Source organism: Poecile atricapillus, chromosome 2, assembly GCF_030490865.1.
Source record: "Poecile atricapillus isolate bPoeAtr1 chromosome 2, bPoeAtr1.hap1, whole genome shotgun sequence".
NCBI classification, from domain to species: domain Eukaryota; kingdom Metazoa; phylum Chordata; class Aves; order Passeriformes; family Paridae; genus Poecile; species Poecile atricapillus.
The window spans coordinates 101,147,351-101,171,181 of record NC_081250.1 but is presented as its reverse complement, the minus strand read 5'-3'; the positions used below and the strand labels follow the sequence as shown (position 1 = coordinate 101,171,181).

Sequence of the window (23,831 nt, the reverse complement as noted above, 5' to 3'; positions counted from 1 at the left end):
AAGCTGAGGGCAGATGGATGCCATCCATCCCCTGGCCACCAGGAGAGCACCTGGAAGGAGCAGGCATGTTCCCTCTCCAAGGTAGGAAAGCAAGCCCAAATTGTAGTGTTTCAAGGTAAGGTTTTTGTGGCTTTTAAGGGTTTCTGGTACAGATAGATTTCAGCATTTCTGCTGAAGGACCAAGCTCAATGAGACCAAGTGTCTCTGGCAACCAGACTTCACTGGAAAGTCCCCAGCAAAGTGCCTTGGCTCCAAACACAGTAGGCACCATTACCAGGTCAAAAAATTGCAATAAACACTCTCATTTGCTCACCAGCACACTCGAATGTGAGACATCACCCTCTTACAAGGCCCATACTGGTTACTTTCAAAGTGAAGCTGACCACATGTTGACCTCCAGTTACACTGCCCAGAATGAAAAATCAGGACAACTGTTTAAGACACCAAATGACATCACTTTAACTAATGAAACCTGTCTATCAACATAATTCACTTAAACACTTGTCACGTTCAAAGCTGCTTTAAAGTTACTTTGAAAGGATTTATGTGAACTGTCCCCAGCTTTCTTCATCAAGCTAAAGTACAAGAATCCCTTCACTTTCTGTATGGGTTTATAGGAAATTAAACACAAGGGCAAACACAAGGACAAAATTAACTTACTGAGTATTTTTATTTCCAAATGTGTATTGCCTAGAAAATATATTCCTTTTTTTTTTTTTTTTTAACCACTGAGCCATTAAAAATAGTTCTAAGTGTGACATGCTGCTTCTGTCCAGACATGAAAAGACTTAATAAATCTTGCTGACACTGGCCTGGATTTAGTTGTTTCTTTTTTTTTTTTAATATCACATGCTACCACCAAAGATTTAAAAAATAATCAACCAACCCTATAGCTCACTTTTTTCACTTAGCACTGTCATGTTTTTAAACATCACCTCAGAATCTTTCCTTTTCAAAACATGGATTGAGGATAGTGATATCTTACAACTACCTGTGTGACTGTATGACTGCATAAAATACATATATGGGGGCTTGTTACGAACAGTATGATATAATGGACTGGTACATGTGAATTGATGAGAACAGTTCATAAAAAGATTTGGCTTCATGAAAATTTGCTGATTTAAAGCAAGTGTTGGTCTTAATGCCCACATCAAGAAATCTTGGCACGCTAAAAAGAAAAAAACAAATACAATTGCTCATTAGGACCTTCTTGTCCCAACTCCAAGCCTGCTTTGTCCTAAGAGAAAGCAAAAAACCCCAAACCTAGCCAACCTGCCCTAAAAAATCACAACCATACAACTCTCTTTTGGCTTAAATCACCCAAAGTATCATGTTCTTCCCTGCCAACATGAGTGCAATAGCTACAAAACAAATGCCTGTTTTTTCTAGTGTTTAAATCAAGATTCTCTGAGATAAATAGATAAATAACAACAAAACAAAGGGTTTTGTTCTCTCTTCAGCGCAGAGGCAATATAATGCCTGTTTTCCATTCACCCAAGCTTCCGAAAACAATCTTCCCAGTGCTTTCTTTACAGGCTTTACACAAAGGAAACCAAGAGCGGCATATGAAGCTCTGCCACCGTGTGCAGCTGCCTGCCCGAGCTCCCTGTCCTCGCCAATCCCTCAGCTAAATATTCTTCCCAAGAAGGTTTAGTTTGGGTCTCCAAACAACAACTCCTTGTGGCTGTTACTAAGTGCTGCCAGTTTGTTTTGCCTCCTCCCTACACCTTCCCTTCAGAAAATGTTCTGCCAAGCTCAGTAGATTCAAGGAATTTATCTCTTGGGACCACTTGATTCAGCTGCACAGATCAGTGTGAGTTATCAGAAAAGCTGCTAGGTTAAAATATTTAAATCATTCTCCACAATTCCGCACACCTGACTCACATATGCAGAAGCTTTGGAATGTATGGCCCAAAGTCTGCAGTGAGGCAAACCTGAAACTACATGAGAAGTGCCCTGAAGCCATCACCCATAAGAATACTGCTTTTCCCATTGTGTTATTTCATTAAAAATAGTTACAAATCCAACACTTAAAACACACTCAGGGCCATGCATCCTGCAGAAAATAATCCTTTGGAAGCTACCTCTCAGGAGTGCTTCAGTTACAATACTACTTAAGGATGTTGGAAGTACATGTTTTAAACAAAAACCTACTGTAAAAAACCTTTTAGTAAGAAATGCAAAACATGCCCTGTCTTCAGACCAATCTTTGGGATAAATATGATATCCTGTCTTTTAGATGTGGATCTTCAGGGGTCAGCACGGTCTGGCAGACACTGTTTATTTCTTTGTATCAAATGGCCTTATCTCCCTTAAATATTTTTCTAAAATACAGCATGCAACAGTACACTAAGCAAAGGGAAGCAGAAAATAGCATAATGGGAGCACAGTAGTCAAGAGCATACTAAAAAAATCACATAGATAAAAGAGAGAGATTATTATTTTGGACAATTAATGGTACTTTTAAATCCATTCTATAAACTTTCCTCCAAATGTTTAATTTCTTTTTATACTGTTACTGGCACTGAAATAAATGCACCAAAAGAAATTTTGCCTCAAGCCCAAAGCTCCCCCTTGAATAATTCAAAAGCAAGAAGATCACAGCGGATTAATTAAAGGGCCCTCCCTCTGTTTCTTTATTTTTCCCATGTTGCTGTTATGGGACAATATAACTCGGTGAGGAGTTAAGTAATTTTGTAGCATCTACGCTGCTTCCATTTTCTTTGGCAATGCAATTATATCATTGTAAGTGACTCTGGACTAGCAATATTGACAACTGAAATGCATATAGTTTTTTTACATAATTGCTATCAGCACGATAAACTTCTTAGCACACTCATATTCAGTGATTTATTTCCCGGCAAGAACTTCCACAGCCACTTTTCCTCTTAACCTCTCTCCTGAATAGGCTGATGGATTGTGAGGCTCTAACACCTCAGAGAAGTTAGGGATTTCACAATTTATAGAGGACAAGCACTTGCAGATTCTGCTGTTGGACCTTTTCTTTCAGCCTGGAAGGCATAACATATTTTACCCCAGCTAAATCAGACTAATTAAAAAGTTCTACCCCACGTCACAAATCCTGCTTCTCTCATGCCTGTAGAGCATTTGAGCTACAAGAAAACCTACAGTGCCTATTTCAAATGAACTGCATATGCACAACATAAAAACTGCAGAAATAAGTTGATGTGCTGTTTTGAACTTGGTTAGTCAGTGCAGCAACTGGGAATCTACAGCACATAATACTACATGAGGAAACTGCCCATCAATTTTGCATGTCACCATTAGTTTACCTGTCTACTAAAATACGTATCCCATACATAATGTAAGTAATACAGGGGCTCCTGGGAAGCCACACTGGATATTCCTTATTGGTTATCCCCTGTGGGATGCTGGCATTACAGGGAATGTAAATCAAACACTTGTACCTTACAGGCACTACAGAAGATGTCATGTGAGCCTGTGTAAGAATGGCTTTTAAAGTAGCTAAAATTTCACTTTTAAAGTAGCTAAACGAACCTGCAGAGATAAAAAGCTACCAGCAACACCACAAACATCCAAGTCTGCCAAGTCTACATGGGTAGAAATGATTCTGACAAACTGCCAAATCCTAATGTAAGACAAACTGCTGTCCTGGCTAATTTTTCTGAGCAGATCTACTGCCTTTACCAGGATGACAGTGAACCTGAAAAACCCATCACAGCCTTCTGTGCACTTATCAGTTTTAACACCTGGAGAAGAGGGGACATTTAGAGTTGGAGAGGGAGATGCAGGCAGATCCCTCCAGCTTTGGCCAGGTCAGGCAGCACTGCTTTGCTGAGTGCTGCAGTTAATCTGTAGGACAGAGAAGATATGGATCCTTTTTGTAGCAGTGGCTCCGCTCTTTTCATACTTTGTTATGGGTCACTACAGCTTTACTGTGTTAATTGACCATTACCCTGATTTCCAGTCATTACTGAGAATTTCAAATTAATCTGATCAAACAGAACATACCTTGTGAAAGTAAACACTCATTGATCTGCTTTAGTCTCCAGGGTATATTTTAGGCAGCGCAGGCTCACACAGATTCTTTGATACTTCAGACATTTTATTTCTTAGAGAATGCTTTGCACATTTTCAAATTTGTATTTTTTAATGGAATAACTGGAACTCTGTCATGACAAATTCTACCTTTTAATGCATTACGGGCCACCACTATTACCACCAAATAATCCTTTCACCTGCACTAAATATAGAACTTTCTTTTTACCCTTGTATAAATTATTTAGAATAATTACAGCATAAAAGAGACAGAGGAAAAAAGTCTGCTGTGCCTCTTTTGGATGTATAAGGGCCACACACAAATTTCAGGTGTGTATTCTAACCTCCCCATACATAAAAATAATCTGAACACCCCATCTGTGTTTCCTGTTTTTGTTGGACAACTCCTTGGATTCCTCAGACTATTTTAGACCTTAGACAGGTTATACCAGTATAATTATGTGAATTATGGGTACAGGGGTTTTTAACCAGTGTAGATGTGCTACTGTGAGCCATAAATCATTGTAGAAAAGATAATTTGGTTTTGTCTCCCAGCCTGGAGTAAGATACTCCAATCTATCTAAGCCTATACTGATGGAAGGAATGTTTCCAACAATAATTAAAGTAAAGAAGACAAAAATTTCTTCTTTTTAAATGGAAAGACCAAGGTCTTGAGGGACAACTTCCTTGCAAGTACATCAGATATAAGCCCTTCATATCAAAGCCCTATTATTATTGTTAAACACTTTTATTTTAATAGCAGCAACATGGAGATACTGCTCATAGGTTACAAACAGTCTAACATGCAGAGAGACCTCCTGCTTTATTTTGCACAGTCCGTCCTCAGCTCAGCTCTGTGAGCCTGCACAGTACAGGAGCTTCCAACACTGGCTCCTCCATGACTCAGCCAGGAACACTTTACTCTGCACCTGCACAATTGTTTGTGGCACAAAATAGAGGAAAGAACTGATTAAAGAGCAAAGGCAAAAACAAACAAACTTTTAGGATGCTTTGATGACACATAGGTGACAAAGATCCCAGCAAAGGTGACAGCACAGACATGAGAAACACACTGAGTTTTGAATGAATAACCCTGATGCACAAGACTTGCTTGGACAAGAGAAAAGCAGCAGGTTTACTGCATTTCTAAGACAACTCCAAGTTCTCTCAAAGCATGGTGAAAGAATAAGAAAAGGCTGTGGATGGGTCCTATTTAGTCAAGATCCATATATTCCTTAGCTAGTCCAATCTCAGTGACTGTTTTGTCAGAGTCCCAGTGGGAATGCTGGAGCACACATTCACCTTCTGAGCATAGGAGATGAGCCCTCATCCTTGTGACTTCACTGCTGAATTCAGAGCTCCCACTTCTGTCAATGCAGCACAGAGAGAAAGGGTGGCCAGGACGTGTGCTGGCACAAGCTGTCTACCTGGTCAGAGCAGCACCATGAAACTTCGCCTTCAGAGGCCCAAACTGCCCAGAGGCATCCACCTGAGGGTGTCCTGTCACTGCAGTATGATATGGGGCTGTGTTTAAAAAGTCACTTTGGGAGATTTTGAGTTTTTTTCTAACTGACAGTCCCCAAAGAGTTAAACTGCAAAAAAAGAACAGCCAAAGGAGAACCTGCCTTCCTCAGAAATTAAGAGGTACAAAAACTAGATGGCTGCGCTTTTAGATACCCAAACAGATGGGAAAGGAGGCTTCCCAGTATTACAAAAGGGGTCTCAGACCTCCATGAAACCGAAGATCCACAAATGGAATATGATAAATTTTTGTTCAAGCCAGCAAGTACTGTGAGAACAAAAGCAAACTGAGGACTTCCAACCCACTGTAATTTCAATGTCTCTCCATGCACATCAGGCAAGAATCATGTTTTTCTAAAATGAGATCTACCCAGACTAGCACATAAACATGTGAGTACAGGATGCAGGAGAAGGGAGAGCATCCATTGTTGTCTTTTTTGAGCATGAGAATTTTCACAAATAGCCAACAATGCTGCATTCCTTTTTAATATAAAATTAATTGGCACCATCTGGGACTTTCTTTACCATCTAAGTAAGTTTCCAAATCTTCACCAGCTTCACAGACAGTACAGTGCAAGATGCTTGTTTTGAAATGAAGTATAAATACTGTTCTGCAAGCTCGTACAAAAATGCTTAAGCCCAGCCTTAAACTGAATTACACTCACAGAAAGCTGCACCTTACTAAGCTTGGACTAGACAAAATTATGAGCCTTTGAATTCCAGCAACATGAACTCTTTAACTGTCATAAACAAATACCCTGACTTGTTTTTAACTGCATTTTCTGGTTCCTCTCTCACAGGTTCCCATATTATACTTACATGGGGTCACAGCATCTCTATGATAATAGTCCTCAGACTCAGAAGGGAGGCTCCAAAATACTTAGATCTAAATGTAGATCTTCTTATCCTGCCTATAATTGCATTGAGACAGGACATACTTTTCTTTTCCCCTATAATCCTACACATGCCATAGATGGTAGATTTGTACTACTATCAGAATACTCAAAACAGAGGCAGATCAATATCACCACTGTACATTTCAGTTCCTTCCAGGTGAAAGGAGTCAGTCATATCCTTGAACTACCAAGACATATGAGTCACCTAAACATACAAGTTTCTCATCTCATGACCATGCCAATGATTAAAATAACTGAAATGGGAGAGGAGGAGTGTTTGAGGTTGAGAAAAACAATTTATTCTTCCTCTTTGCAAAGCACAAACATGATTTTCTACCAATAAAAATACTGCAAACTGTGTCCTTGTTTACATTTCTTATAGTGAGATAACACAAGGCTGATCACGCTGCTCTGAAAAAAAATTCATGCAAATTAAGTCAGCATGGAGATTTTCTACGTATGGATTTTGTTTACCATGAGACCTGGGCCACTCATTCACCTTTGTGAAGCACCACTTGCATGACAATTAATTTTTGGTCAGAATTAACAAACACAATTACTGAACTTCTTAAAAGCAATTAGTTAGGTAAGACCTGGGACCTGAAGCCATTGAGCAGCAGAGACCATCCACCTGTATTTGTGTCCTAGACAAGAAGGTCTGGCTTAGCTACAGATAAGGTTCCTGTTAAAAGCTGAGTTAACTTTTGGGATGAAAGGTGAACATAAGTAAAAGAAAGATACTGGTTCAGGAAAGGCACTGCCTCCTTTATGTACCTTCTACAAGACCTGCAGAAAAAGGTAGCAAGGCAGTGACAAAGGTTAGTGTTGTGACTTGTAGGCACAATTGACAACACCTCTACAACATCTCTGCTCTGCACAAGGGCTGAGGTAAAGTCTAGTACTGGCAGTAGAGATTTGGCTACAATGATGTTCAAATCTGGAAGAAATGACAGGGCTAGGATGGCAGTTCAGCCCAGAAAATACCAGCACAGAATAAAACCTGCTATCAAAGCCTTATGAGGTTTCCTTTAAATCTAGAATTAGAAAGGGGTGTTGACCTAGAATGAAGTATAATATTGTAACTGGGTTTAGGGTTGGGGTTCAAGCCAGCAGATATTGATTAATCGCAGCTTAGAAAGTGCCTCTGGGTTAACATGAAAAATGTTGTTGGTTTAAACCATCTGACTGCAGAGATCTGTGGGATAAGGAGTGTGATAATGTTAAGATTAGGAGTGGAATTAGGGTTTGAGAATACTCTGTAAGAGGCTGATAAACTGCATCATCTTGTTTCAGTATCAGGGAGGGCCCCATGGTGTGATAAAGGTGCCACATGATAGAACTTCCCACACCCTTAGCAAGCCCAACACTGCCTGGCATGCCAGGCCTTCCCTGTCTATATTCTCTGTTGACCAAGGCTTCCCAAGGTGTACAGGTGTTGTCAGCCCGGTGTGTTCCCAATCCCTGGGGATTACTGTGTCTTGCGTGCAGGCAGCGCAAACCTGGCACTCCTGACATGGATACATTTCCTGCACCACACAGCACCGTGTGTACACTCAGTGGATGGGGCGGGGGAGAGGGACTCAAACAAGGAAAGCATCTGTCTGAAAATGTCCAGTTTTTACTGTCTCTGTTTTTCCCTTCATTTGCAGCAGAGCTGACACATCGGAAATATATCAAACACTAAAAGCTTCTGGCAACCAATGTCTCTTCACAGATGCATTTTTAAAAACAGTAGGTCAAGTCTGGGCAGCAGGTTGGTCCTGCCAAGGAAATCAAAAGCTAAATCAGCCAAATATACCAAGAAGCAGCACAAAAGCTTGTCTATGTCTTCCCCACTGGCTTTGCCAATGATGATTTTGGCAGTACGTTTTAGCACTTACCCTGTTCCCAGTTCTTGGGAATCAGGGTTTGCCACATTACTCAGCATTTTCCAAGCTAGGGGAAGGGTGCAGGATTGACCTTGGTTACTTTACGTTACAGAAAAACCTTACACATAACTACCTCTGTGTTTTAATCACAAAATATGCTCACCCAAGTTGGTGATGAATAGTGAAAAGTTCCATTTTAGTGGCAGGCAGACAATGGACCAGACAATGACAGTTTTTGGAGGAGGAACCATATAATTGTTTTTCAAGGACAAAATAATTTTTGAGACTGGAGACTACATAGTTAAAAACTTTAAAAATCAATATTAGTAGCACACAGTCCATCTCTACCATTTTCCAATCTTGTGATGTAGAGAATGCAGGGGAGGCAAGAACAACAGTTCTCAATTCAATATAAGCAAACCTGCTTCAGCATTCACTACAAACTGTGGAGGAAAAAGCTTCACAGTGAGTCTTGCCAAGAGGGACTTAAAATAATTGAGCCTCATGGTCACAAGATCACACACTACTGTTGTGAAACAGTCACTGGGTAAATAAGGGTGTAGCCTCTAACATTTAACCACTGCTGGGGGGGGAGGGGGGGAGAATAAGAGAAAGCCACATGCTTTAAAGATCGTCTTTATCCCTAAAAAGGTATTAAGTCAAGGAAAAAAGACCTTGCAAATGTGCACTCATGTCAAAAATACAGCAGAACAATGTTGCCATTCTAGTCCTCTCAATGCAGTAACAACACTGATTAGGGAATAAAGGTAATTTGCAGAGTTAAGCCTGCAGCACATAATTTAGGCAAAACCAACAGAAATAAAGGAGATTTCCAAGGGGTGGAGGAGTAAAAGATAGGATGATGTACAAATGACTGCTGACCTTCCATTTACTAAGATAAAGTCACAGAAGCAGTACGTGTCTGGAATGATATAGAATTATTAATAAAATATGATGAAGAAATAAAATGTAAGATGCTGATTCTAAAACATACAAACAGGCAGGTACCTCAGACTAGCAGAGATATTAACAAAGGCAAATGAAAAGAATGCAATTCCATGGCCTTAACTGTTGGAACCTGTTGAATTTTCTTATCGCTTTTGTATTTCAGGGATGTTTACATCAGTGTACCCAAAGGAGTTCAGCAAAGTTTTCCAGATTTATCTTTTACTGTTTGCAGAAATCAAGAAAGAATTTGCAAAATAATCATTTCCACAAAGCCACTGTCTTCAGCTCTGTGTATACAAAGGTCTCATCTGCCTCTGCACTAAGTGAAACTCCTACTTAACAATCTAACTTCAACTGTCACCAATTCACAGCATTTTGCCAAACCAGGGGGAAAGGAGGAATATATCCCATCAATCTACATTTCCTCTAGACTGTCTGGAACAGCTTGCATGGGGGCTTAGCTTGCCCCCACTGGAGCAGGTGACTGGGTGTCAGGAAGAGGCAGAGGGAGGAGAGAGCAAAGCACCTGCGCCCACAACTCAGCAAGAATGGCAGTGGCAGGGGCTTGAAGGGCAGAGCACTGCACCCAGCCAGACCCTCCCCATCACAGGGCAGCAAAAGACCATTTCATTCATTCTCCCTCTGGCCTCTGCTTCTCTGAGGGAGGGAGGAAAGAACAAAGGCATTAAGCATCTGGCATTACTTCTGATGCAAGGAGCATGCAAAATCATCTCAAAGTTACTTCCTCTCCGGACTCCCAAGAGTTCCTCTCTACTGTTAACCCAGCAGAACTGAAGCGTTTTAGTGGGGTCTTTTTTCTGATAATGTGTTAATGTGTTCTGATGTGCTATTTGGGATATTCTTCTAGTCTCAGCTTCCATCATGACACTCAATTTCTGTGGTGTACTAAGCTCCTGGTCCTTAGATATGACTTGCATTTATGAAAAAGCACTATAAACGCCCGATCCCCTTGTACAAGTTAGCATATTTTTCAACCTGTATTAAATTGTCAGATTATTTATGAGTTAAACCAATTACACAATTTCTTTTCAACCACAGTTATTAATACCTCTGTCTGTAATAAGAGCTCACTGGGCTCTAAAACATGCACAGATTGTTCTGGAGGGTAATACTTTCAAATGATTATTCACAGTAGCCCAGATAACATTAAAGAACTTGTCACAATTAAAATTCATAACCTATATTTCCGAATTTCACAACTAAGGTCAAGAACTGCAACCATAATGATCACCAGTGAAATACTGTGTCCTGACTCACTCCATCCAAATAAGCTACTCATATAAAAGCACTCCTGTGCTTCAGGAGGGTAGGGTGGCAAGCGAAGGAACTGATAAGAAATAATTACAATAATAACCTGCTAATGAAAAGGTGAATTAATTAAAACATACCATGAAGTATCCGAGAGTACACAATGTAATTCAACAGATGTTTACACTAGAAGGCTGACTATCCAGTGCAGGGATTAAATCAGATTGTGATATTAATGGCACATGCAATGCTAAAGTTGATCATGGATTTTCTGTTGCCTACTGTCAAACTTGAAATAATACTGCACGTCATTTTCACAAGCAAACCATATAAAAGGACCAGGGAAATCAGAAAATGACACAGCCAGAATCACACAGAACAGTAACACAGAAAACAGAGTTGATTTTCTCATTGACAGAACTATCATATAAACTGCCTATTACTGTACCTTCATGACATCTTTATAGGAGTGAATGGCCTCAACTTCCTCTTTGTCATCATCATCATCCTCCACTCCTTCATCCAGGGCATCATATCCTTCATCCCTACTCCCATCTGTTTCTGTGGCATTAGTCATGTAGTCAATAAGCTGTTCCAGTGGAGGACTTAATTCCCTCTCTTCATTTTCCTTCAAACCATAGTCCAGGGCTTTATATATAATAATCCCTAGTGATTCAATAACCTGTAAAAACAGAAAAAGAAATATATATTAATGCCATTTACATGAACGAATGGGTCAAGTGTGGAACAACCTTTTCTGATGTTTGTATAACAATCCCACCTGCTGAGAGGGCAATAAACATCAAAATCAAAGAGAAAAATGATTTGCTAATATCTAGAGTAGCACTTGAGTAATACAGCATAGAACAAGCAAGAGCAGATACCATATACCTACCACTTTCTTATTTCAATATTTGAAATAAAAATTCAACATTTAAAAACAAAGCAGGATCTTTTAAGATTATTTTCTCTTTTTCCTTCTGATATTACAAACCGCAAAGTAACATTACTCTGCTTTGTAAGACTATATTGCACGCACATGATCTTTTTCTGTGGGCCAGGTGGGAAGAAATTAAAAGACTAAACTAACATGAGATGCCTTCCTCCTCCTACAGCTTAATGACACGTGGAAACTGCCCTTCAGTTTGTGTCTCTTCATTGACCTGAGATGTGTCTGGACACAGCTGTGCATGTCCCAGTATTATTCATTGAGCACGGGGACAGCAGCCCACAAGAACTCCTGTGCCTGTTGCACAGCTGTGGAGGCACACATGTACCACTGAAACTGCCAACAACTGTATTCCATAATGATGAGGTGGTACCTTAATTTTTCATTGAATTGAGGCTTCTTATTTGTGCCCCGTCAAGAGCAAAGCAAACCAATGACCTGTTACCCAGTGTGAGCTGGGAAAAGATTGTCATGGACATCCCTCAATGCTAAATGCACATTTTCTCTCTTGGCATTAATTATTTTCCTCATGAGCAATACTGAAGCTTCTGGAATTTTAAAGATGTAAACAGATGGCATTTCAAACTGAGGAATTTGAAAATTGGTATTAATGAAGAAGGAAGGGAAAATGGTATTGCAATAGAAAACCACAAGAAGGTAATGTCACTGCTGGAAGATCCTTGTCTGACAACGGAAGTAGGACTGGAGTTAGTTATTGCATGTAATCTCTGATCTTCCTTGTGTGTTGGGATAGATATCATGTCACACAAATTAGCAGACTCCAGTGTAGGAGTAGTTGGCACAGCAGCAACTTTAATAACAGGAGCATTTCTAAATATACTAAACCTTGTCATCAAATGCCATTTTCTCTAATTTGCCTTTCAGTACGATCCTGGTTGACACACTTTTTACTGCAGAGTTTTGAAATTCTGTTTGGGTAAATAGGACAACACAAAGGGATTCTTAAAACATTAAGTTTTACTCTAGCTGCTTACTTATTTCAGCACAACAAAGTATTTTTGGTCTGAGAGGCTGGAGGTTAGCAAAGACTTAAAATCATTTCCCATTAGTTTATCTATACGAACAATTTAATGATTGCTGTAGTCTGACAGCTTTACACTTGTGCACCTCATTCCTCTGTTGGGATTACTTTGCAATGCAAATTCACTTTCCAAGACAGTGGCTAATAAACAAAAAAATATAATTTAAAACCCAATACATAAAACACATTCTTTTAAAATTTATTTCAAATAATTTTGGTAACTTGGTTCAATATAAAATTTTGCACATGCTATTCCCTTGAAATGTGTTTATACATATTTATTAAAAAGTGCAGTTAGGGAAAGTGATTAGGCAAATTAGTGAAGAAGAAAAACCTGTATATATTTTTTCAGTTCAAAGAGGAGCTTCTGACTTGGGAAGTGCTACTGAGACAAGAAAGTATGTCAGGGAGGTCTCACTGCTTTCTTGCTCAGTTCTCATACCTTTCCCCTGACTTCTGCCATGACCCACTTTGGAGACGGGACAGCTCTAAAAGATTAATTAATCTAATCTAAAAGATTAAATTTATATTTGTAGTACATCTTGCTCACTTCTTAGAGAAGTTGTTTTGTAGTAACTGTCTTGTAAAACTTGTTTAAAAAAAAGTATCTGAAAATGTGGAAGTCACACAAAGTAAAATATATTCATTCCAATGGTAGACATGTGTTTCCTGTAACTCAGGTTCTGAGTACAATCCCAACATATACCCCCCTTCAGCAGCTGAAAGGGAAAAAAGAATACCAGTTTGAAGGAAACTGAAATAAAAATGAAGTATAACTGAAAAATCACTTTGATACTTTGAGTACCTGTGAATAAACACAAAGTAATTTCTAACTTTAATAAAAGGTACATTTGAAAGGGCTTAGCATACATGAAGACTGAATGTCCACATAAGATGCAAAGAAAATTATGCCTTGTGCCATGCAGTAACAGCTGCTGAACACAGCTTCTGGATTTTGCTACCAAAACTTAAAAAAATAGAAGACGGGGTGGATAAAGAAAGTGCACTCTCTCTGCCTTCTTCTGTTTGGGAAAAGGATTAAGGCATTCAAAAGCACCATGGCTAAAACTGGATGACAGCTGCTGCTTTCTTTGATGTATCAGCAGTGGGGCTTTTGCAGCTCAGTAATATGATTTGTGTGTTTTTATGTACTATGAACAGATTTCATAATACATGCAAAGCTGACACAAGACGAAAGCTTGTAACAGCACCAAGTCAGAGCTGTAGTTCAGTCTCTCAGCTCCTTATTTAGGAGAAGCAATCAAAAACATATTTACTCATTGTCTGTCTGTATCACAGATTCTTCTTGCTGAAAGACAAAGCAGCAAACAACTAAGTAACTTTGCTTTGACTCGCATTGAAACTGAAAACGTTCAGCACCTTTCAGTAGTATCAGTTTACCAAGGATCCTGTAAACCCCACAACTGCCATTGAAATATCAAACAAAAGTCACAGAATTGTGAACGCTTTTTCCCATGGATAAAACTACTAATGCAACTTCATACAAATAAAATTTTAGGTCTATATAAATAGAGACAAAATATACAAGTCAACTGATTGCTGCTTCAACGCATGAGTGCTGTCACTTTGCCTGTAATACAAATCAAATACAAACAAAAAAAAAGGAAAGCTGTTCACAGCTGAATGGATCAATTGATAAATAAGAGGGGTTTTTGAGTTGGATAATCAGGGACTGTCACTTTTAAAAAAATTTTTTAAAGCATCAATTATTTACAAAGAAATCACACATTCTAAATTCTACTGTTGGCCAATTTAGCACAAAATAAAAACTTCTGGCACCTAACAAGTGAAAAGTACTGATACAGTTTTCAATTATACATGAAAATAGAGATCTATTAAGAAAAACAAGGGTAAGAATGGACCTAGCAAAGCTTTTTTAAGCCACAAAGTTGCACACTGACACCCCAAAACAACTGCATAACACTGAAATAAGTGTCATCACTAATAATAAGTAACGCTGCTCAACTCAGGTGAAACCTGAATTGTTCCTGATTGATTTAAATTTCAGCAAAGGACCTGACCTCTGGAAATCAATCAGTGGATAAATAAATTTAAAAAATAAACAACGCAGTCCGCACTATTAAGCTTTACACCTTCTCATCAAGTTATTTTGAAAGTCATGTCTCCAGACCAAAAAAAACCCCAACACACAAACATTTTCCACAGACTGAACTTGTACTTTGCTGTGCTGAAATCATTAGTGAAAGGGTAATTTTGTCCTACCGTGAGCATTCCTGCAGTTTCTACACCAGTCTCATATTATATGGTAGTTTTAGATTAGATTGTGTTAAAGTATCTAGAACACTTTGGGTTTAAGAACAATATAAAAACAATATCCACATGCTCCTTTCACACACGTAGCAAAAACAAAACCCAAAATATTCAGATTCTTTTCATATACAAACACAGCCCAGAACATTCCATTCCGTATACCTTCCTCCAACACATTAAGACATGCCTCTTGGACAGGGGTTCATTAGTGTTTTAGGGTTTTCATATTAACCAAATTATGCTCTTCCAATGAACTCTGCCAATTTAACATTCTTGAACTCTTCAAATATACAGCCCTTGTACAGGAACCAAAGAGGTCTGATACTTGCAAAAGTGCAATTATTGCAAGTACTTCACTTTGAGAAAAAGCCTTTCCCCCCCCTCAACATACACATCCCCCTGATTCTTGCTGAAGCATGGATGAGAACAGGCAGAATCCACATCTCATGGCACACACAATGGGGCACTGTCTGAGCTTTCATCCCCTTCCTAGGCCTGCCTCAATTTTAAAACAAACAAAGCCTAAGGACAGGCCTGTACTTAAAGCAGCAAAGGACTGTGTTTTAGCTCAAATGCTCATCCCTCCCTAAAGTTCTCCCTTCAAGCAAAAGCCACTCAGCTTTTGTGTCCCTAAACTTGGATTAAAGATGCTGTAAAGCTCCAGCTCCTAAGGTGAGTTAACTAACTCTGAACTTTCCCACAGGGACCTCAGATATGGCCACCAGCCACAACAATATTTGCATTACTACTGCATTTTCATGAATTCCAATATTTTTTTATGAAAAATGTCCAGTACAATAATTATTTTTAAGCTTCCATATTTTACCCAGATCTCCAACACACTTAATGAAGGAGAACCATTCTGCCTCATAGTAAGATGCTGAGAATTCAGGGCTGGCACTCCTTTGGGCAGAGCTCCTCTCCATCACCAACTCTGCCATCACCCATGGTATTAGGCAGCACTTAGTCAATCTGTAAAGACTAACCTGTCCTAATGTGCTGACTTTAAATTAGCCTGCCAGGAGCTCCACATGATGGTTCTGACACCATAACATGTGGTATAAACACAGGCACAGACATCCTTGAAGTCTAGAGTTTGGTACCTTTTCTATGCCATGTTAGAAGACAAACACAAGTTTTTGTGCTCAGTTTCTGTAAGATGGTCCAAAGGACTGGCATGTTGAAATGTTATGTAAAACCAACTTGTTCCTCTCTAGCTAGATGACAGAGGGTGAAAGCTTTTGCTCTGGGTCTCATTTCCATTTGTAACAAAATAATTTGTTGTTTCTTCAATTCTGGAACTGAAAAAGACGATGCTTTTAGGAAAGGTGGGCAAATAAAGGCGTTAGGATGTACATTTTTTTGCTTATTTAGCTCATCCTGAGGTGTCCTACATAACTCTCAGGAGCACCTCATGGAAGAGCATGTCTAAATAGGACACTATGAGAGGTGTGCTGCTGTCACTGTACACTGTGGGTACATTAATGTAGTTTTTACCACAGCATTCCCAAGTGGAAATGGGGTAGCATTACCCAGGTTTTAATGGCAGGGGACATTGCTAAATTTAAATATGACCTTCACTAAATTAGAGCAACGTGCAACAGGACTATCAAATGAGAACAGTGAAAAAACTTCCAAGTGCTTCCAGGAAAGCAGCAAGGATTTGGACAACTTCCAGTGAATCAAATGAATCATTCATTTCCAAAGAATATAGACATAAGGTAGAGATTCTTTAACTTCTGTGTGATGTTGGTTTGCTACTGAAAAACAAGGTATTGCTTTCTGCAATATAATGAGCCTTGCTTTTTAAGTCAAAGTAGTAATGAAAGCAAAAAAAAAGAGAAAATTAGTATGTCAGGTCTAATAGAAAATAAATATGAGACAGAATTAAATAAATCCTTTTAATGATATTCAGTCTGGTTTAGATACATTCAGAGTTAGGAAAATTTCTCTACCATATTCAGAGATCTTTCCCAAAATGGTTTTATATCCTGAGTCTTTGAATGCACTAAGTGGGCAGACAGACCTACTTACTGAATTCTTTGTACTATTCAGGTATGTGTTAAAGATTTCAGTGCAAGAACTTTTGATCAAAGACACAGAACAAGCCTAAAACATACAAAGAGGAGGCTAGCTTTTTTTTTTTTGGTTTGGTTTATTCCCCTCAAAGTGAATATGTGAAAATTGAAGCAGTTAAATGTTGTTGGATACAGTTGCCTCTAGGAGCATAGCACTAATGTAACTGTAAGTTTATTGAGGATCAAGTGTAATACAACTCTTCTTATTCAAAGGTTCTGATAATTATAAACATGATTTTTAGTTGTTAAAATTGCACTATATATATTATCTCAAACTATAATTTATTAGCATAATTAAAAGCAGAATTTTTTCTATTATATCAGTCTCAATTTACATTTTATCTGTAGTGTTTAATTTTAAACACTGAAACAAAACTGTCAATGTTCTTTTAGCTTTTTTTCAGACATTATAATCCCCAAGATCATGACAAATCATTACTCTGTTGCTACACACTTTATTCAAGCTGAAGGAATTTCACCATAGTGACTGTTCATACCCAGAGAAAAAAATAAAATTAAGTTCTCTAATTTAACTGTGGAGACTACAACAATGGCAGAAGCTTCTGTAAAAGAATTAGATGCAATAATTAAATAACCTAGATGGTGAAAGTCATTTGAAAGTTCTAAAATACACCTCTATTCATATCAGGCTTCAAATCCAGGTCATGTTAACCTGATGCCATTTAAATAAGGAGAATATTTTTTTTATCCTAAGTTAAAGACAGAAAATCCAATCATGTCACAAACTTCTATTCTAGTTCTTTTATTAAATTTTTAAATTTTTATTAAATTTTATTTGATAAAACATAGCTAAACATATACATATAATTTTTTTTATAGAAATAGAAAGGAATCAGGTGAACACCGCAGGTGAAGAAACAGAAGGGGTAAAGTCTTCAGCTGACTTCCGAAAACAACCAGGCCACAGAAACATCAGTGGGTTCAAATTGTGTAAGAGACAGAAATTGCCATTTGTCACATCAGCCTTTTGAATAAAGCTTTATCTAGATTACATGAGAGTTTCAGATTAACTGCAGCAAAAGATTTTGCAGATTTTGAGGAAGAGAAGTAAGCAGCTCAAGGAAAACTGGTACAAAGGAGAGCGAGACTAGTTCAGTAGCTCAGATCCTGAGAATTCGTGTGCAACTGGTTTAAGTTTGGCTGACATTGCACACCTGCCTATGGTCTGTCAGACAAGATATGGAAGATAGATAATAAGGAGATTACTGGAGCTTTGATTCAGTTCAATTTATGGTAGTCATGAAGCAATGCAAAATCAATGCCACTTTTACTCAAAACATCTACGCAGTTCAACTACTCTACTCAAAGAGTCAGTTTGCATGAATTTTTCAGCCTTCCCCATGGCTTTTATGTCAACCATTACTGCTGCCTGCTATAGGCTTGGTTCCCATTTAATTAATCCAAAAATTAAAGTGAGTAAGCACCTGCTGCAACATAAACTATCTGTTCTCCTCTGAGTCAAGAACTTTCTCACACCTATTTTTGCCAAAATTACCGACTACAAAAGCCAGGCAAACAAAATATCAGGACAATGAAAGCCATTCTTTTACATATAAATTCTTGATTAGTTAAAGTTTTACATTTCCATGTACATCTTAAAAGCTTTCCAGCAGCAGCTCACAACAGACTTTATAAAAGTTAGGCTGGTTTCACTATATTTGTCAAGGCTATGTCTGCGTTTCAAGTGTTTCACAGCTGATGAACTTCACAGAGACAGATGAAGCACCTGAACAAGTTTACACAGAGTGAGTAACCTGACAACTCTTCTGGTTTGATTTTAGCTTTTCTCAAACCCATCTTCCTCCATTCCTGAAAAAATATGTCTTTCTGTCTCCTAACAGACTTCTCTTGTCAGTCAAATTGTCCCAATTCCAAGATGCTATGCATAAAATCAAATATGTCAAGAAAGAAGCCCAAATGTAACCACTCAGCAGGCCCTTTTCAAAATGATGTGCCAAAAAGAGGACTGGTATGTGCTGCTCCCTTCTAGTGACTGGAGTATTCATTACCCCAGACAAAGCCATACTAGTTTAGCACGGCTTGTCCTGGAGGTACCACATACTCATGGCAAGTCACATAACCACCCGTAAGAAGGTTGTCCTTTCCATCCATGCCGAAGGAGAAACTTCAAAGATGTCTATGGGATGTTGCATTTATCATGTAGCCACGGAAGACAAACCATGCACAGCCACCTCCACTGTCTTGTGGAAGGTCATTCAGCCATGCCTAGGCTTCCTTCCTAAAGAAACTGATGAGAATTCCCACATACAGCCTGTCACCAGAAAGGAAAAAATATGAGACTTTTACTGAGAGTTTTTTTGCTAGTCATATGTGTAAGGAAACATCATCCTGATATAAGGACATGCCTTGATTATGAAGCATGTGAATTTTCACATAGACTATCATGAAAGTATAAGGAATCACTAATGGGCCAGACACATTAATTATTTAGGTCACATATGATCTCTGAGTATGTCATGCAAAATAATACTGCAGGCTGACAAAGCCTCTGCAAAGCTCCTGATATTACGAATATTCTTCCATGCCCTTTTCCCCATGAAAAGCAACATTGGACACAGGCATTTGGATCTCTCAAATACTTGTCCGAAAGTGAATGCCTAAGTGAACATATAATATTTGAGTAACAAGCAAGGGGAGCTACTGCAATACTACCTTCAAGTTCTTGTAAAGGCCTTATTGGAAAGACTGGTATTTGCTAAAATAGTTCAAAAAAGCACAAGTAGGCACTATTGACAAATTATCTACCTATAAAAAGACATTAGCTTGACATTTTTTTCAGGCCTGAAATTCAGGCTGACTTACCCTACATCAAAAAGCAACAGAATGTGTGGCTGAAACTCAGCAAAAAGCTCAGCACCTTCTTTTAGGGCCACAAAACCCCAGGGAATCCATTTATGAAATGTCACTCACAGATATCTGTTTCCTTCTGAACAATGAAATCTCCACAGAAGAAATACATATTAAGACACACCTCTATCACACATATAAGCTATTGATTCATAAAGCATACAGTTTATAACCTCAGGCATGAAGTACCTTAGCACAAGATATTCCAGCAACTGCCAGCTGTCAAAGTCGTCAAAGTGCTGAACTGTGACAGTTTGTTATCCTTAATGGAACAGCCATATTCCTGGATTACAAATTGCTGAGCATTGTTCTACTGCTCTCTGCCAATAATGACAATATCTATGTATTCGAGTACAGTGACAGCATAGATTTGCTTTCAGTCACAGGTCAAAAGTGTTGCACTATTTAAAAAAAAAAAAAAAAAATCATATTGATTTTATGCTTAGATTAAAAAAAACAAAAACAAGCCTACAACAACAACAAAACCAGCCTCCAAAAACTATAACAAAACTAAAGCATTCCTGACTCTGGCTGTCTGCAGAAACCTCCATCACACAGCCAAATTTTCTACAATGCTCAGCACCTGACCTTTGAATAGATTAGATATTATCCAGATAACTTATTTATCTGCTTAGGTGGCAGCCAAGTTACTAGATACCCAGCAACTCATGGAGAGGGATTGATTCCAACATTTCCATCTATATAAGACACACAGGTACTTGGGAACAAAAACTCACACCAAAAAAAGCTATATGCATACCAACTAAATAGATTTACTGCCTAAAAAAATTATAATAAGATTATCTGCTCCATTCAGTGCATTTTACACCGCTGGGAAACTTGAGAGTCTGATAAATTTAGGCCTAAAAGAGGCAATCCTGAGTTTCTCCCACACTGAGACCTTGTTAATGGATGTTTTTGTACAAGCCACTCTCCTGTGGTCAGCCCAAGGAGAAGAGAGGTAGGTAAAGATGTGTATCTGGGGTAACATGGTAGCAAGGGGAAGGGAGAACACCAGACAGAGTGACCTGTCACATCCATAGGAGCTCTAATGCAGTCCTACACAATTCACCCCTGGATCAAGGATTCACAACAAGCACCCCAAAGCTTCCTCACTGGCTTGTGAAGAACAGAGCTCAGCTCAGGTGTACAGGGATTATAAATCACTCTGGACTTATGTTTTGGAAATTAAATTATGCTGCAGTATTACCCTGTCTTTCTAACCACATTATTACCCTTTAAATGACAAAAAGAGATCACTACCCAGAAAAAGTAAGTCAAGGAATTACACTCATATTGTGGCGAGTTTCCTGATTTTTTGGAAATATCACACTTCTGGGGTAAAACATAAACTAAAATTAAGGGTTTATAATGTCCAGGTAAGTGTTGTCACAGCACCTCAAAGTCAGATTACAATTACCCCCACAATTTTCTTGACACAAAACAACCAAAGACTTCAAATCCTGAATTTAGTCCCACCTTTACACCCCCAACCTCCTCAGCAAAATAAGCTGCACTGCCCATCTTAAACAGATCACAAAGCACAGTCATTATTTCTTCTGGAGTACTGGAGCTAGTCTCAAATGTAGGAAGTGTATGGGGCTGAAGGTCTATGCTGTGGGGTTTTCCTCATCACTCTTCCCTGTGAAACCTCACACTCATCCTCACACTGGACATTTCCCCTCTCCTATAACAATTTTACCACCTGGTATATGAGGATATTGACCCATTTTCAAAGCTTTGGATAAGAAGCACTGTGCAAGTCTAAATTATATTTCTGCATGACATGCACACGGACTTAAACACAGCTGGAAGTGCTTCTAATCATCCAGTTTTCCATATGACTTTTGTTCCCAATAAACTAGAGGAAGGAAAAAATGAAGAAAAGTACATGCCTGAGGCTAATGGTTAAGCTTATCAGCTGGGTGCAATGCAACACAAAGCTGCCTTTCTTTGAGAACATAAAGCAAGATGTAAGAGTGGTTTATTTAAATGTAAGTAGCACAGGTAGCCAGAGAAAACAATTACTAAGGTTAGAATATCAGATTGTTCTAAACTTCATGGGAAATAAATTCTGACAGCATCATCCCTTTGTCTTGTTACACCAATAGAATTATACCTACCAGGCTACACTCCAAAGAATTAATGTCTTGAAGCTTAAGAAAGGGGGGAAAAAGCAAGGTTTTAATGAATTTTGACACTGTGGCTTTAAATTTTGCGCTGTAATTTATTAAGTATCCCTAATTATTTTTAATATCCTTTACTATTTTAACATTTTGCAAACTCTACTGTATCCACATACCCTTTTGGGAATAAATACCTTTTCTAACACACACAGCATGACAGTTCATATTACAGCTCAAGCAGAAATTGTCTGGCAATTCCTAGACCAATCAAAATGAAAAAACGATTGTTTCTTCAGACAGTTCTCTAACAAGTGGAATAATTTTCCTAGAGGGAATAAAAAAAAATATTAATTAAAAACAACCCCAGCAACAACAAAACAACGAAAAACCAAAACACCACAAAAAACCCAACCACCAAATAACAACATAGCAGTCAGAAGGTCCATTAAAGATAAAACATTAAATTCTGCTGGATTTCCATAGGAACTCCAGTTTTGGAATAGCAAAAACATTCCTAGCCTAGCCAAGAAATAAGTTACTTAAAAGTAACATCCTTAAATTGGAGAGATATTAATTTGATTAAAAAAAGGAGAATATTTTTCTCTGGTCCTCTTATTTTGTAGCCTCCCAAAAGTTTAAGAAATTAAGAATAAAAGAAAAATGTAATTGTACTACAAACACATGCCTAGATTTCTCTGTCTAGATGAGCACAGTCGTCAATACTCTCAAAGGAGTTAAAGATCTTCAATTAAATCAGTTTGAAAGCGTATCTACTCAACTACCTCCAGGGACTCAAACATTCAGTATTTCAAGTGCCACTGAACAATTTATATCTGTGAATTCTGAAGCAGAGAGTGACAGCAGAATCTGGTTTTATTTTTTTTTTCATTAACCCCTTTGCAGGGATTATTTGCACCAAACAGGCAACAACAGGTAAATGTTACATCATGCAAAGGCAACACCATGCAAGGGAGAGGAATCTTTGGTGACGGCCAGCACCATGAGGAACAGACAGACAAACTGCAATGGCACGATTTCAGAGAATTCTGCTTGTAAGGAATACATGTTGCACACCAAAGCAGAGAAGTGGGTGGGTGTTACCCTCCCTGCCGTGCATACCCCCTGCTAACATCACAGGGTTTGTGCTGCAGTGTGGTCTGACAGCTCAGAAAACCAACCCAGCTGGGAAAAGTCACCTTTTCCCTGATCAGCTTAGGGAAAAAAACCCCAACCAAAAACTCCAACAAACCCAAACCCCAACTCTCTGTGCTTGCACAGATGCATCTTGTGCTACCAGACATCAGTGCTGGCTTTAGGGCAAAAGAAAGCATAGCACAGCGGAAACCTCAGATCTATTTCTACCCAGGAAAGAAATGTCTGCTTTAACTAGAAGAACTAAAATTAGCCTTAACAAGGAGTAACTGCATGATTGTTTGCCGTAACAACTGAATACATTTTGATAAAATGCTTCGTGTCATGCAATCTTTCCTCTAACAATTTTTCTATGATTTTTCTCTTTGTAGTCTTCCCTAATCTCTATTTCTAGCCCATGAACAATGATTTTTACCAAATACATGTTATGACAGGTATAGCTACGATGGCTAGGTTGAGCTACCTAGGAAAAAGTAGGAGGGTTTGCTTCATATAGGTAAGATTTTACAAAGTTAAAAAAAAAAAAAAAAATTAAAATCAGAAATGTTTGGTTCTTTTAAAAATATGATACTAAGATGAATCAAGTCACCCAAAAGCCAAACATAATAAAATAAAAATGTCAAACTCAAATCATAATAATATTTAAACTAAGATTTATTAGCAAGAGAACTCTAATAACCTTAAAGAGATTTCAAAGTGGAATAAAACACTCTAAATACAACGTCTTCTTTTAGATTTTTCTTTGAACTGCATTAAATAAAACCTCTTAAAATCACGT

The 23,831-nt window shown here is 38.4% G+C and overlaps 1 protein-coding gene across 3 annotated transcripts in view; it reads right to left on the bottom strand.

The window, feature by feature from the left end:
• Positions 1-23,831, bottom strand: part of SPIRE1 (spire type actin nucleation factor 1) — a 128,466-nt gene that overhangs the window by 61,906 nt on the left and 42,729 nt on the right. For all 3 annotated transcript variants that reach the window (XM_058830932.1, XM_058830934.1, XM_058830933.1), the window contains exon 3: positions 10,974-11,207. In XM_058830932.1, coding sequence (XP_058686915.1) covers positions 10,974-11,207 — 234 coding nt within the window. The remainder of the gene's footprint in view (positions 1-10,973; positions 11,208-23,831) is intronic.